Here is a 15234-nt window from a genome sequence, read left to right on the forward strand (position 1 = left end):
AAAAAGTTTATTTGAAATTCACAGTGACAGCAATACAATTAGTGCATCAAAATACCTCACAGCAACAATTTACTGTGTATTTAATGAATGCCAAAAAATGTTTGCCATGTTGCTTTATGTAACAATACTTAGGAATTTAATTGTGCTGCCATGCCAGCCGAGACCATTCAGATTATCCTGATCAAAAGAACAAATTACCACGGTTGAGTCAGGAAAAAAAGGTTATTGAGTCAAATACATCAAACAATTAAATAAAATATTAATTGGGAAATGAACAGATACAAGATATTAAAAATCTGATCATAGGAATTTATTTCACAAATTAGGTTATGCACACGTATCACAATTAGTAAACTATCATGAATTTTCTTCTTCAATTTTTTTGGAAGTGGTACATAAATTTGTATGGATCCAGACTCAGTCATTTTCACAGATGTTGACCCAGTCCCAGTTAACTTCTGCATTAAAGTTTATCGTTAAAAAAAGCCTGAAACAGATTTGCCTTATATATTTGCCGCTTTTTTGTGGGGTTGTTGCTTTACTGGGTTTGTACAGCCTCAGGGGACAAACAGATTTACACACAGGGAGCTGCACAGGTAATATGGCTTGGGTGGGGGCAAACAGCTTTTGAAGTTATACCATTAGGATAGACGTTCTTTTGTTGGTTTGACATAACATTTTTTAAATGGGTTATAACATAATTATGCCAAGCCCTGCAATTAGGTTAAATCCTTGGAAAGTTTGCCTGGCAAATAAGTAATTTTGTACAGCATATCAACAAATTCACCCAATGCAAATCACAGATTTTATTTTACATAGAGCTCCACAGCACTTTGGCCCAACTTGTCCACACTAACAGAGTTGTCTCCCCAAGCTAGTCCCATTTAAATTTCTGCATAGTTGCTTTATTTTCTTCAAGCTATTAAAAAAAAAACTTGAAAAACATGTTGGTTATACCCAACTTAGAACATTGTGACATTCTGATGGAGAGTTAAAAATTCTGAAAAATGGTAACCAAACTAATTTCTGTTACGAACACAAGTTAACCTGATAGATTTACAAAACTGCATGGGGAAATCCTTACACAGGGCCTACAAATACCCATATTTATTCTGAAATCCAGACAAAGTTGAAAAAATAGCTATACATCTTTAAGTATTTTGAAGTATAAATCAGCCCCATCATCTGATTAATAACATCTTATGCAGTATGATTTAAATTATTCCAGGTAAAATGCCAAAAAACTCTTTAATAAATTTTCAGCCATAGACTGATTATCTATCCTTTTCAAATTGGTAACAAAGGAGCACTGTTTCTGACTGCCAGCAGCTGGCTAGCATGGTTACAAAGAGCAAAGTCATGGAAGTACTTGTTGCAAATTAATTTTTCCTTACCTTGTAGTCTGAATAGCAACAGACTGAGCAATATTTTCAACACCCTAGCTGGGATATCCATTAAGCTGTAAACTAGAAAAGAAAATGTTCTGTTACAAATTTTAAAAGAACAAAGATGCTGAATTCTGTTCTTTCACTAAAATAAAATGTCTTATTCTTCCTTAGTTTTCTCTGTTCTTTTGTTCCTTCTTTGCTCTTTCTACTGCAGCACTAACTGAAGCTGCCTTTGACCACAACTCTTTTATTAAAAAAAAGCCCACAGGATTTACTTTGAAGGTCTGGCCCTTTCCAAAAGAGATTCCTTAGCAATTAGCCTGTAAGATTTCTGGCCAAACACCCGGAGGGGAGCTCAGCCAGGGAGGTGGGGGTTGCAGGCCTTCACTGCAGCAATGCTCCTGCTGCTCTTAATTTAACAGAAAGTTTATCAACTTCTCTCTTCTAAGCATTACACTAATGAATGTTTCATTACAATACTAAATTCTATCATAATCAGTCAGAACTCTGCAAAAGCTGCAAGACATTTTCCTTTAATTTTTAAGGATTGAAGACATTGGATTATTACTGTTCTGTTAAATATGACATTTTCTGTCATGTATCAGGGCAATGAGACAAGACTTGAACAGTTTTCCTTGACTAATGCTGCAGACTATATGTCAATTGGCAAAATCTGGCTTTGATCTATACTTTTTCCTTTACCTTCAGTTAATAATCAGTAGGATGTCAAGAGGGCTAAAAGCTGGAAAAAAAGGAACATGCGCTTGTTAAAGGAGTAAGAAATGTTATGAATACATTCAGATTATGTTTTCAGAGGTAATCCTGAGCTTGATTTAAAATTAGCTATCTTACAGAGTCCAAGTAAACTGGAAAGAAATAAAATTCAAATTCTTGAAAATTGTAATTTCAAAGAGTCATGGAATCATGAGGTCAGAGAGAAAATCATTGGTACAGAAACAAGCCCCTATGGCCCACAACTTCAGAGCAATCATTTTTTTAGCCATCTATGGCATGATATTTCAAATGCTCAATCCAGATGCTTTTTAAATGTTAGGAGAAATCCCACCACCATCATTCTTCCAGCAGTGCATTCCAAATTACAATCGCCCTCTGAGTGAAAGAAATACTTCCTGAAGTCCCTTCCTAATCTTCTACACCTTACCGTAAACCTATGTCCTCTGGTAAGAAAAAGATTTACCCATGTTCTATCCTTGTTATGTCCCTCACCTTTTTATATACTTCAAGTACCAACCTATCCATTCCTGTCTTTCCCCATAGTTAAAAGGCTCCATCCCTGGCAGTACCCCCTGCACCCTCTTCAGTGCAATTGTGTCCTTTCCATAATATGCTGGCCATATTCCAGATATGATCTCACAAATATGTTGTGTCATTATACGAGATCCTTCTTGCTCTCATATTCTCCCTATCTAAAACAGAATGCCATGTTTACCATCGTATTCATAAATATGAATGTCTAGGATGTTTAGTGCTCACACTAACCATGCGAGGCTCTTATATTTATGAAACAATATTTATTTATTTGTATATGTGAATATTTGACCTGTATGTGTTTTATGTCCAGTTGTGTGTCTGCATGTTTTGCAATGAGGACTGGAGAACACTATTTCGTTGAGATGTACTTATGCAATCAAATGACAATAAACTTGACTTGAATTGACTTATCTACCTCTGTTTCTACCTACAGAGATCTTTGGATAAGTACACCTCTTCCTCAGCACTCTTTTGTATGTACCCAACCCTATTAATCCTCCAAAATGATATCACATCGTATTTATCAGAATTAAATTCTGCCATCATTTTTGTGTCATCTGTAAATTTTCTAACCATATTTCCTACCTTTATATGCATATTGTTAATATATGTTACAATCTCCATCATCTGCTTCCTATCATCAAGAAAATCTTGTCTTCAATTTGCCAAATTGCCTTAGATCCCATGGGTCATGCACTTTGGACCAGTATGCCATGTGTGAACTTGTCAAAGTCCATGTAGATTGCATCATTTGAACTATACCTATCAACATAATTTGACAACTTCTTGAAAAAAAATCATTCATGTTATTCACACAGTTATCCCCATCACAACACTATGTTGATTATCTTTGATTAATTCTTGCCAAGTGCATATCAATCCTGTCATTCAGAAATGTTTCCAATAATTTCCCCATGGCTGATATTGGATGCACTGGCTTGCAACTTCTTGGCCTATGCCTGCTGCTCTATTCAACTAAAGATATTACATTCACAATTCACTAGTCATCTGGCACCTCTTATCTATTTAGGAAGTTTCTATCAAAGCCTGCTTTACTTCTCAAAACCACTGGGATTCAATAGGCCATGGGATTTATCCGTTTTACCAGCTGCTAAGACATCCCTGCTCTCTGGGTGTGCCTGGAATAGCAATAACTTAAGGAGACACCCTCCCAAGATAAAACACAGATAGGGTTTCCCTCATCCTCTCCTAACACCCATTAGCCTCCGCTTCCTACATATCATCCTCTGTAACTTCCATCACCTTAATTGGGATCTAACCACCAGACACATCTACCCTACCTCCTCTTTCTGCTTTCCATATGGATCACTGTCTTGGTGACACCCTTATCCACTCAACCTTTCCTGCTAATGGCTGCCCCATTCCCCCTCTCCAAATCCCCGTCAATTATCACTGTGACTGCAAAAAAAAGTAACACTTGCACCTCCATCTGCCCCATCACCACCATTTGGGGCCCCAAAAAGTACTTCCAAGTGAGCAACACTTCACCTCTGATCTGTAGGGGTCACTTACTGCATCCAATGCTCCCAATGAGTCCTCCTCTACATTGGGGAGATGGGGCACAGATTAAGGGATCACTTCATGGAACACCTTTGCTCTCCTAGTGCCCAGCCACATCAATTACACACCCCATTCTCACACTGAGGTCACATTTAAATTGGAGGAAGAGCACCTTTTATTCCATCTTGGTAGTCTTCAACCAGATGGCATAGATATCAACTCCAATTTCCAGTAACCCCCTTCCCCATCCATCTTGCTTTCCCTTATATTTCATTTTCTTTCCCTTCCCCACCCACTTGCCAATCACCTCAACTTTCTTCCTTCAGCCCCAAACCCCCTTCTCTTCCTTCTTCCTTTTAGAGTAAATCTTTCTCAGCCCTCTATCCCTTCCCCTTCACCTCTTGGCTCCTTTCTTTCTTCCCTCTCACATCTGTATTGACCTCCCAACGTGTGCTCCTCCCCCATCCCCTAACCCACCATTTTATTCAGCCATCTGTTATTCCCAATGAATGGTTTATGGCCTGAAAAATTGATTGCCTATTGCCTTCCTCAGATGCTGTCTTACCCACTGAATTGCTCCAGCTTCTTTGTGAGTTGCTTCAGCTTTACCACTGATCACAGTGTCTCTTCTCCACTTCACAATTAATGACCAGCCCCCCAATCCCAATTTCCAGTGTCCATCCTAATTGTCATTAATCTCTATCTATCCTGTCACAATCACCAAAGCAAAGGATGGATTTTCATAAAAAGTATTTTATTTTCCACTTCACAGTGGCATTTATACACTATTCTTCTCTTTCATAATGTTGGCAAGACCAACCCTGCATTCTCAAATTATCAAGACTCTGTCGTTTAGCCGTGCATAGTCTTTTTTTATAGTTTCAGTTTTACTAAACCTCCTCTTTACAAGGGGTAATGGCTATATGTGGATTTCTTTCATCTATTCTATCTCAATGTTAAATAGTGGATTTTATTTTTTGTGCACAAATCTTCCTGTTAACCAGTACTTCTGCTAAAGTCAGAATGATTACAAAATTGGGCTTTCACATTAGCTCATGGAGTAATGTGTTTTCTAACATCTTAATCAAAAACAAACATATATATATGGACCACAGTTAGTGTAGCGGTTAGCCCACCACTATTACAGCGCCAGAGACTCGGGTTTGAGTCCAGTGCTGTCTGGAAAGAGATGATACATTCTTCCCTTGCCTGTGTGGGATTCCTCCAGGTGGCCTGGTTTCCTCTTACCCTTCAAAGCATACTGGGGTTGGAGGTTAATTGGGGTTTTTGGATGGCACGGGCTCGTGGACTGGAAGAGACTATTACGATGTTGTACACCTAAATTTAAAATTAAGAAAAATCTTCTGTAAAATGGACTTTGGTTACTGACAAGAGAATACTTGATAAATAATGATGATAAGAATTGGTAATTAAGAGCGATTATTCCTTCCAATTTTGAATTATGCAAACACACCCATATGCTAAGGCAATCTTAGATTGAGGGAGGAAGACAATGGAACACCGCAATACAGCTTGTTCTATCTTTTAATCAGTGACAATCATAATAATGTACATAGACCATGAAGTTTCACTTCATTATTTGTTTATAGAAGGCTGTCAGATTGAAATCAACAAGAAGTAAACCAACAGAGAAACACAAAAGCTGGAGATGCTAGAATCTTGGGGGAAGATTCTGCTGGGGGAGCTCAACAATTCAGGCAGCATCTTTTGGTAGAAATAGTCAGTCAATGCTTTGAGTTTGAACCCTTTCTCAAGTCTAAGGTAAAATTACAAATATAAAGGGGAAAAGAAGCCGGAGGAGGGGCCCACAGGTGAGAGGACAGAAATGAAGAGACAGGTAAAGGGAGAACCCATTAGGAAGGTGTGGGGGGAAGAAATGTTAGAGAGAGGGAAAAAAAGATGTGCAGGAGAATGCAAAGAAGAGATGGAAACAGTGGAATCAGATGAAGGTGGAGAAACGTAAAATTAGAAAAATCGATGTTCATGCTAATAGGCGTCAGGCTGTCCATGAGGAATATGACGCATCATTCCTCACTCTTATGCTTGGCCTCACTTGACAATAGATGAGGCTGAGGACAGACATGTCATTGTAGGAATGGCTAGTGAGTTAAAATGGTTGGCTACAGGAAGCTCAAGTTTAAACCCACAAACAGAGCTTAGGTGTACGACAAAGTGGTCACCCAATAAGCATTGCCAGAGCTTACTCAGCTAATCAAAATTTAAAGTTATCTATCCATGAACTGTCGCATCCTCATTTTATTAATCTCACAATGGAACTCACAAGACATACAATATAATATGCATCTTAAAATCTGTCATTAATTATCAAATTATTCATTATGTTATTGAAACATATTTGTCTCTTCATACTTTCATTCTCATTAATTAATTACAATTATCATGAAAATATGCATATGAGTTTTAAGTGGAAAATATTTCTTTATTCATGTTAATTCACAGTTCACAGTGATCAAAACTGAGCAGCTCTCAGTTACCCATATGCTTATTAATGTCAGTACTCCAAATGTTAAAAGGTATCTCTCTACTAAGCTGTCTTCTTCTTGGGCAGTTGCTTGGAATTGAGGATTATTTTGTTTTGTGAGTACAGTTGGTGTAGTGGTCAGTGCAATGCCTTTACAGGGCCAAGGGTTCGACTCCCATGCTGTCTGAAAAGAGTTTGTATGTTCTCCCTATGTCTGCGTGTGTTTACCATGGGAGCTCCAGTTTCTTCCCACTGTTCAAAACATAATGGAGGCATAGGTTAAATGGGCATAAATTGGGCAGCACAGATGTGGGCTGAATGATCTGTTATCATACTGTATGTCTAAATTTTTTAAAAAACTCTTAAACTCAAAATTAACTTGCATCTCCATCTGCCGGTTTTGACAGTGTTCTGTGCTTCCAGGCCTGCTGAGGTTTCCAGCATTTTCTGATTCTGTTTCAGATTTCCAGCATCTGCAATTTTTTGTGATCTTCATTAGTCTTCCAAAGCCTGTATGCTGTCTAGGTCTTAATAGATAGGAAGGCAGAAATCATTGAGTACTGCCAAACTATGAGTTTTGTGCCAGGTATCATGGGTTTTACTTAATCAACCAAAGGCTTCATTGGTGCATTGCAGTTGATCATGAATTTCATCATTGATGTCTGTGCCTGATGGGAATTTGTCCATGTTTTCTGGGGTCTTGTAAATAAGATCTACTAACCGAGGATAAAGTAATACAGCAAGGACAGGCTAGTAGCAAGGGCAGGATGTCTGTTTGCAGATGTGTGTAAGACTCATCCTGTTGTATACTTTAGTAAAAGTATTGATTATAAATTGGTGCTTGGCCTATGAGTGGGGATACGTGTCATCTGTATGCTGCAGCTTAACTACTGAAGCTTGGTGTCCTTGGTCCTACAGAGGGGTGTGGTGCACTTTTAGCCAGAATCAGACACACACAAAGATAAAGACTGTACAACAGGCTTTAATCCACAAAGACTTGCACAGAACCAGGCTGGCTGTGGCTGCAGCAACTCTGAGTGAGGCTTCGGGAGGCTGGCGCAGGCTTATATCCCAGAAGGTGATTGACACCCGACTGGGTGGGGCTTGATCCATTCAGGCTGACTGATTGACAGCCGGCCAGGTGTTGTCCTGTCCCCTTACACACCTGCAGGTTCATTGGATGCCCCCTGCAGTAGGCTGGTGGCGTACCACCACAAGGGATTTCTGCAGCTTGATGAGCTTCCCATTCATTATGAAGAATTCTTCCATAAGGAAGATCGTTGGAGTGGATGAGATGCACCACTGCAGCATGAAAGATTAAGAAAAATTGAGAGGCTGAAGAACTGACACCATCTTGATTGACAGATCTTCATCGCAAATGGCTCTGTTTTAGACCAACTGGCTAATAAAATGGTTTCTGTGCCTTGCAAGCACAAGCCACAAGCTGTAGGGCATTTATCCATTGTTCTCCACTAAAATGTCTGCAAGATTAATACAGTACAGTACCCCATATCTGAAATGCTTGGGACAAGATGCTGTTTGGGTTTTGGGTTTTTTTTGTTTTTTGAACCAAACTGCAAAAAACCCAAAAACGGCACAGTAGCATCTGGAGAATACTGTATCAGCGGTTAAACAACAACAACATGACACCAGAAGTGGAAAATCCACATGAAATAATGTTTAATACGTTCAAAAAAGATCTCTGCTGCCAGTCCCTGGCACCTCCCTACCACTGCTGCAACTGGTCCCTGATACCTCTTCACTCCTGTCACCATTACCTGCTCCTGCCTGGGAGCCCATAGTGACTTCTTCGAGGCGGACGGCACCACATCTGATGTTGAGAATGGAGTCGCATTTGCCAATTCCGGCTGTAGCCGATGCTGAAGACTTGGTCCCAGCTCCCTTTTGTTTTTAGTATTATTGTAATCAAACTGGCACCAACAGAGCATCAGAGCCCCACATGGGCATGACCGCATGTGATGTCATGTCAGCACTAAAAAAATGTTTGGTTTTTGGATCTTTTCTGTTTTCGGTATTTCAGATACAGGAAACTCAACCTGTCTTCTATGGTTTGGCTTCATGGACGAAGATTTATGGAGGGGTAATCTCCATGTCAGCTGCAGGCTCGTTTGTGGCTGACAAGTCCGATGCGGGACAGGCAGACACGGTTGCAGCGGTTGCAAGGGAAAATTGGTTGGTTGGGGTTGAGTGTTGGGATTTTCCTCCTTTGTCTTTTGTCAGTGAGGTGGGCTCTGCGGTCTTCTTCAAAGGAGGTTGCTGCCCGCCGAACTGTGAGGCACCAAGATGCACGGTTTGAGGCGATATCAGCCCACTGGCAGTAGTCAATGTGGCAGGCAGCAAGAGATTTCTTTAGGCAGTCCTTGTACCTCTTCTTTGGTGTACCTCTATCATGGTGGCCAGTGGAGAGCTCACCATATAACACGATCTTGGGAAGGCGATGGTCCTCCATTCTGGAGATGTGACCTACCCAGCGCAGTTGGATCTTCAGCAGTGTGGATTCAATGCTGTCGGCCTCTGCCATCTCGAGTACTTCGATGTTAGGGATGAAGTCGCTCCAATGAATATTGAGGATGGAGCGGAGACAACACTGGTGGAAGCGTTCTAGGAGCCGTAGGTGATGCCGGTAGAGGACCCATGATTCAGAGCCGAACAGGAGTCTGGGTATGACAATGGCTCTGTATACGCTAATCTTTGTGAGGTTTTTCAGTTGGTTGTTTTTCCAGACTCTTTTGTGTAGTCTTCCAAAGGCACTATTTGCCTTGGCGAGTCTGTTGTCTATCTCGTTGTCGATCCTTGCATCCGATGAAATGGTGCAGCCGAGATAGGTAAACTGGTTGACTGTTTTGAGTTTTGTGTGCCCGATGGAGATGTGGGGGGGCTGGTAGTCATGGTGGGGAGCTGGCTGGTGGAGGACCTCAGTTTTCTTCAGGCTGACTTCCAGGCCAAACATTTTGGCAGTTTCCGCAAAACAGCGCTGAAGAGCTGGCTCTGAATGGGCAACTAAAGCGGCATCGTCTGCAAAGAGTAGTTCACGGACAAGTTTCTCTTGTGTCTTGGTGTGAGCTTGCAGGCGCCTCAGATTGAAGAGACTGCCATCCGTGCGGTACTGGATGTAAACAGCGTCTTCATTGTTGAGGTCTTTCATGGCTTGTTTCAGCACCATGCTGAAGAAGATTGAAAAGAGGGTTGGTGTGAGAATGCAGCCTTGCTTCACGCCATTGTTAATGGAGAAGGGTTCAGAGAGCTCATTGCTGTATCTGACTCCAGACCACCCAATTTCACAAGACAATTCTTCATATCCTTGTGAATAAGATTGAGAGGGAGACACATGTCCTTCAAGCTGACAATTATAGGAGGATCCACAGGTCAGAGACAAAAAAGAGCTGATGAAAGATGCCAGAAGTACTTTTACTTTAAAACTGGGTGCAGTTGAGGGGGGGAAAAAAGTCCATGGCTCACTTTATTTATCATGGTTCGGCCCATCCCCTTAGAAACATAACTCGCAATTGCAGCATTGAGTAGATACAGAATTTATATAGTTAAAAGCTTAAATGTAACTCACAGAAGTACACACAAATACCTATCCCATGGCAGCCATTTCTCCAGCTGTTTTGTTGCACTCCTCTCTGCTTCAGACCTGTAAAACAATTCACAAAACTAAAAAGTGTGAAATACAAAACTGCAGCTGCTGTGATTGTAGTAAAAACAAAAATTTTGGAGGAACTCAGCAGGTATCGCAGCGTCGAAAGAAGGTAAAGATGTGCAACCAATATTTCAGGCCTTTCTTCAAGGTAACTTAAAGAAATACCTTGGATGTGATATTAATTTTCCCTTCAACAATATCACCAAACACCATCTTAGATCCTGGTACCTTGAGGGTTAATTAGAGCTGTGAGTTACACATGTGCAATGGAGGGATTGGGTGCATACAGCTCCTCCATGGGAGAAATCACATGTCAGTTCTGCCCCAGAGCACTTGATCAGAACAAGAGTAGTGTAATTTCAGCATCATGAAAATGGTGGGTCCGATGTTTGGCCTGCATTATAACCAGTGAGGGAGGTCAAGGAGCATGGGTATCAATCACCTCAAGCAAAAAAGGTACTTTTGAGAAGCCAGCAGGACCTCCTTTTCAGCTTGAAAGTGGTGTAAACCTCCGTGTCAGTCAGCATTGACACTCACAATGCAGCAGACATTTACTTCATTGAGGCACAAAGGTTATCCAAAGGCTCTCAAGCTATTCCAAGCGGCCTTCTGCTCATTGACCCTCTTGGAGAAAATGACTTTCATTCAGCAGCAAACAACATCTGGAATGGATTGCTACTAGTTGAAAGGAATAGAGTTGTTAATTGGCAGTGCATGCTGTTGTCATCAGAGAACAGACTGTTGGCATGCAGGAGATGGTTGGCTCGGTTGGTAGAAATACAAAGGAAATGATCACAACCAAACAATTTGACATATTTGCCACACAAGTGAGAAAGTCCTTTGAAACCCAGTGCTTAAGATGGTGATATTGGAGTTCACTTCCAGTTCAACACTCTTAGGAAAAATCTAGAAAGTTGACTCCTCATTCTATCTAGTTAAGTTTACATCTCAAATGGCATTGAATTGCACCATATACAAATTTTTACTAACATTACAAATTTCCTTTTTTTAATCATTGCTTCGTTGAGCAAATCCAAAGTGTATAATTCAACTTTCAATACTCTCATGTTACATTTCCTTTTACCCTTCACCTCCAGTGTCACAATGTCTGTTGACATGGAGGCCAAATCTGATTAAATTCATTAAGTCGGGGTATATAAAATCACTGTGACCTTAATTTTATGATTTTTTTCAATTTCAATAAAATACTCAAGTTTGTTTTGATAATTGCTGACAGACAGTAAATATGAACCCAAAGAATAGAATCAAAATAATCGCTCTCAAGCAGAGAGTAAAACACAAAAGCCTGCAGACACGGTGATTGAAGAAAAAACAAGGCTGGAGAAACTCAACAGGTCAAACAGTGGACTTTATATACCAAAGATAAAGATACATAACCAATGTTTCAGAAATCTCAAGCCTTTCTCCTCTTGTTGGCCTTTAACATTCATATTACATCCATGGGATTTATTATTTTTAATTATGTGCATAACTTTATACCTCCTTAGAATAAAGGACATTTACCTAAATTCAGCCAATTCTCCAATCTTTTCAAATCCAATTGCAATTTATTTCCACTCCTTAAGTTCCAACTCATGAAATAATATTGTTTCATGGTGAGCAAAAAGAAATAAGTACTTAGAGAATTGTAAAATGGGCTGCCATTTCACAATTGCAAATTTTGCAATATAGCCTAAGGTCAAAATTATCCCCAGAGAATTTTAGAAAAAATGATCGAGAATCCATATTATGATTTTCTCTGTGGAGTACAGTAATATAAATAATACCATTCATAACACACTTTCATGTTTATTAATTTAGATGATACCTTAAACCAGTTTCTCAAAACTGCTTTAGTGACTTAGTTTACAGATGATACTTTCCAACTATAACACAGTTTAGGGTTAGTTTTTAAAATGATTTTTAATTTAGACATACAGCATGATAATAGGCCCCTTTTGACTAAGTGCTGCCCAATTACACCCAATTGACCTACTACTCCTGGTACGTTTCGAAGAGTGGGAGGAAACTAGACACCTTGGAGGAAACCCACGCAGATGTGGGGAGAACATACAACCTCCTTACAGACAGCGCGGGATTCGAGCCTGGTCCCAATCACTGGTGCCGTAACAATATTACACTAACTGCTATGCTAACTGTACTGCCTTTAATGTATTTTTAAATTTTGTAATTTTTGTCCACAGTACAGTACAGTACTGAATTTAGAGTCAAAATATTTGAAATACTTAAAATAAAAATAGAAGACATGCAGAATGTATGATTTATTTCAAATATATGTTGCATTGTAATAATATTTGCAGATTTGTTTCAAATATTGTGATAATATTTGCAGATTTGTTTCTATAGATAATATGTGTGTGTTGATACTGCAGATTTCAGCTTGTTTGTATCTTACGGCAGATTCTATGAAAACAGAACAGAACATGGCAGATATATCAGTATCTGTAAAAAAAAATTCAAGATTAAAATATTTTGGGTAATAAAATGTAATGTGCAGTCACTAATATTTGTTTATTTAAATAATGACTTTGCAACCTCAATGGATTAGATGTCCATAGATAAAAGGACAACTCATACAGGCTCTGTTTGTTGTTCATCCAAATGATGGATCCCATTATTACTGCAGAGGGCGCCGTGGCTTTTGCAATATCAACAAAAGGGATCTCTGATTGGTCTTGAACTTTTAAGTTTGCAGTTCAGTTTTCCTAGAATTACATTTTAAAGCAAAGAAGCAACTTAAATTCATGGATTTGTGCCCACAGGCAAGAATTCTTGCTCTCTGTGATTTAATTGTACCTTTGAAGATTAGTCTCCTTTGTCTCTGGAGAGTAATTTTTGTAATGTACTGCTATTTGAGGGAGATTGAATTAATCAAATTAGCTGTCAAGTTCCCAACATCATGTACTTCATTGATTTAAGGAACTTCGAGGTATACCACAAGAGAGGAGAAAGGCCATTTCAATTAAAGTCTTTTTTTTTCTTAGGGATAATTTTCATACACAATGTGTTACTGGTCATACATATGATTTAAAAAAAAGCATTTGGCTGAGCCATGATTAGAGTCCTAAAGTAATTACTGTGAACTTTTCAAATCAGAACTAAAATACAGGTAAACTTCTGTTTTAATATTTAGCGAGGCAAAATTTTCCAATCGTAATATATTTCTGTGTTTGCATTATTTGTTGTTTTTGGTTATCCCTTAACTTGAGAATGTTTTTGCCCTCAGAAATGCTGATGCTCTTGTTATGATTTAGGAATCCAATCCTAGAAGCAGAAGCTAACCAAAATATAGATATTTACTTGCACTAAATTTATGCACTACCTAATGAAGCATGTGTAGCCATTGAGCTTAAGTGACTTGGTCCTCCCAGTTTGTGATGTCCATGTCTGTTTTCTTGAGATCCCTTTTCAGTGTTCCTTTGGTCCACCAGGGATGATCTGGAAGTTCAGGAGCTGTTTGGGGAAGCTCTGGCATTAACACCCACCTGAGTTGGTGTATGATGATGTTGGACTGTCACAGTGCGGTTAAATATTTACTTCAACACACATACTGGCATTAGTTTGGCAATCTTCCCATTTGATGCAAAACATCTACCAGAAACATTGTTGGTGTTATATCTCATATTCCTGAGGTGTTGAAGTATTGCATCTATATATGGGGGTAAAAATACAAAGTGGACCTTGATGTTCTTCCATAGGTCACAATCATAGTGGACCAAATTACAAAAAGTACTGTGTATTTAATGTCAAAAGACAGAAATGCTGGAGGAACTCAACAGGTCCTGCAGCGTCCATAGCAGATCCCAGATTAAAAACGTCCGATTTACGAACAACTCATTCTTATGAACCAACAAGCCAGCCAGAAGTAGAGTGCCATTAACTTCCGGCTCGAGCGTCATTGAGTCAATATTGTGAGAGAGTATGCTGTACTATACTCTCGCGCGATGCTGCTATCACCCAGCATCGCAAGTAGCATATCGCAGCACCAGGTCCATCCTCTCCAACAATAGCCATCTCTCCATCATCTTCTCCTACGTCATCCAATTATATACTGTATTATGTTTAAGATGTTGTAGTGTATTCAGAAGTGTTTCTGAAATGCTTTACATGCAAAGAAAGGTAAAATATATACTCTATGTGCTATATACTGAGACAAACATTTGACTAACTGACACCAAATAAGGACCATATGTACTTGTTCCAACTTAAAAACAAATTTGAGTTAAGGACAGACCTAGGTAACAGAACTCATTTTTAATCCAGGGACTGCCTGTACTGATGCTTCAGACCTGAGCCCTTCCTCAAGGTATGAGAGAAAAAACAGGAAGAATAGGAGGGGAGGAGTACAGACCAAGACAAAAAGTATTAATTGGATATGATAAGAGGAAAGATGAGAATTGATTGTGGCTCTATGAGAGAGAGGCAAAAGGTTGGGGGGGGGGATGAGAGAGAGGGGGAGGGGGAGGGACAGAGCTAGAGGAAAGGAGATGGAGAAGAAAATGGGAGAGTTTCTAATAGAAACCGAAAAAGTTGATGTTAATGCCATCCAGTTGGAGGTTGTCCAGACGGAAGGTGGGGTTTTATTCCTCCAATTTTGAGGGTGGTAAGGGAATAGGGTGGGGAATTTAAATAGCTAGCTACTGGATGATCCATGTTATTGCGGCAGACAGAGCCAAAGTGCTCATCAAAGTGGTCTCCCAGTCTACCTCAGTCTCTCCTATATAGAAGAGACCACAACAGGAGCACCAGATGTATTAGATGATCCTTGCAGAATCACAAGTGTTGCTTTTCTTGGAAGGTCTGTTTGGGGCCCTGAATGGTAGTGAGGAAGGTCGTATTGGGCATGAGAGGAACATCTCCTGCAG

At 39.7% G+C, this 15234-nt stretch overlaps 2 protein-coding genes across 4 annotated transcripts in view; one reads left to right on the plus strand and one right to left on the minus strand.

Annotated features, from left to right (window-relative positions):
• Nucleotides 1–1631, minus strand: part of fbln1 (fibulin 1) — a 104878-nt gene extending 103247 nt beyond the window's left edge. The window contains exon 1 of one of the 3 annotated variants that reach the window (XM_069903529.1): nucleotides 1395–1627. In XM_069903529.1, coding sequence (XP_069759630.1) covers nucleotides 1395–1455 — 61 coding nt within the window. In that variant the 5' untranslated portion in view covers nucleotides 1456–1627. Of the gene's footprint in view, nucleotides 1–1394 lie in introns of all 3 variants that reach the window. The other 2 variants (XM_069903526.1, XM_069903527.1) reach the window with 2 other exon arrangements.
• Nucleotides 1–15234, plus strand: part of LOC138745947 (structural maintenance of chromosomes protein 1B-like) — a 299213-nt gene that overhangs the window by 175198 nt on the left and 108781 nt on the right. The gene's annotated exons all lie outside the window — the stretch shown is intronic.

This window comes from Narcine bancroftii, chromosome 11 (assembly GCF_036971445.1).
Source record: "Narcine bancroftii isolate sNarBan1 chromosome 11, sNarBan1.hap1, whole genome shotgun sequence".
Taxonomy (NCBI): domain Eukaryota; kingdom Metazoa; phylum Chordata; class Chondrichthyes; order Torpediniformes; family Narcinidae; genus Narcine; species Narcine bancroftii.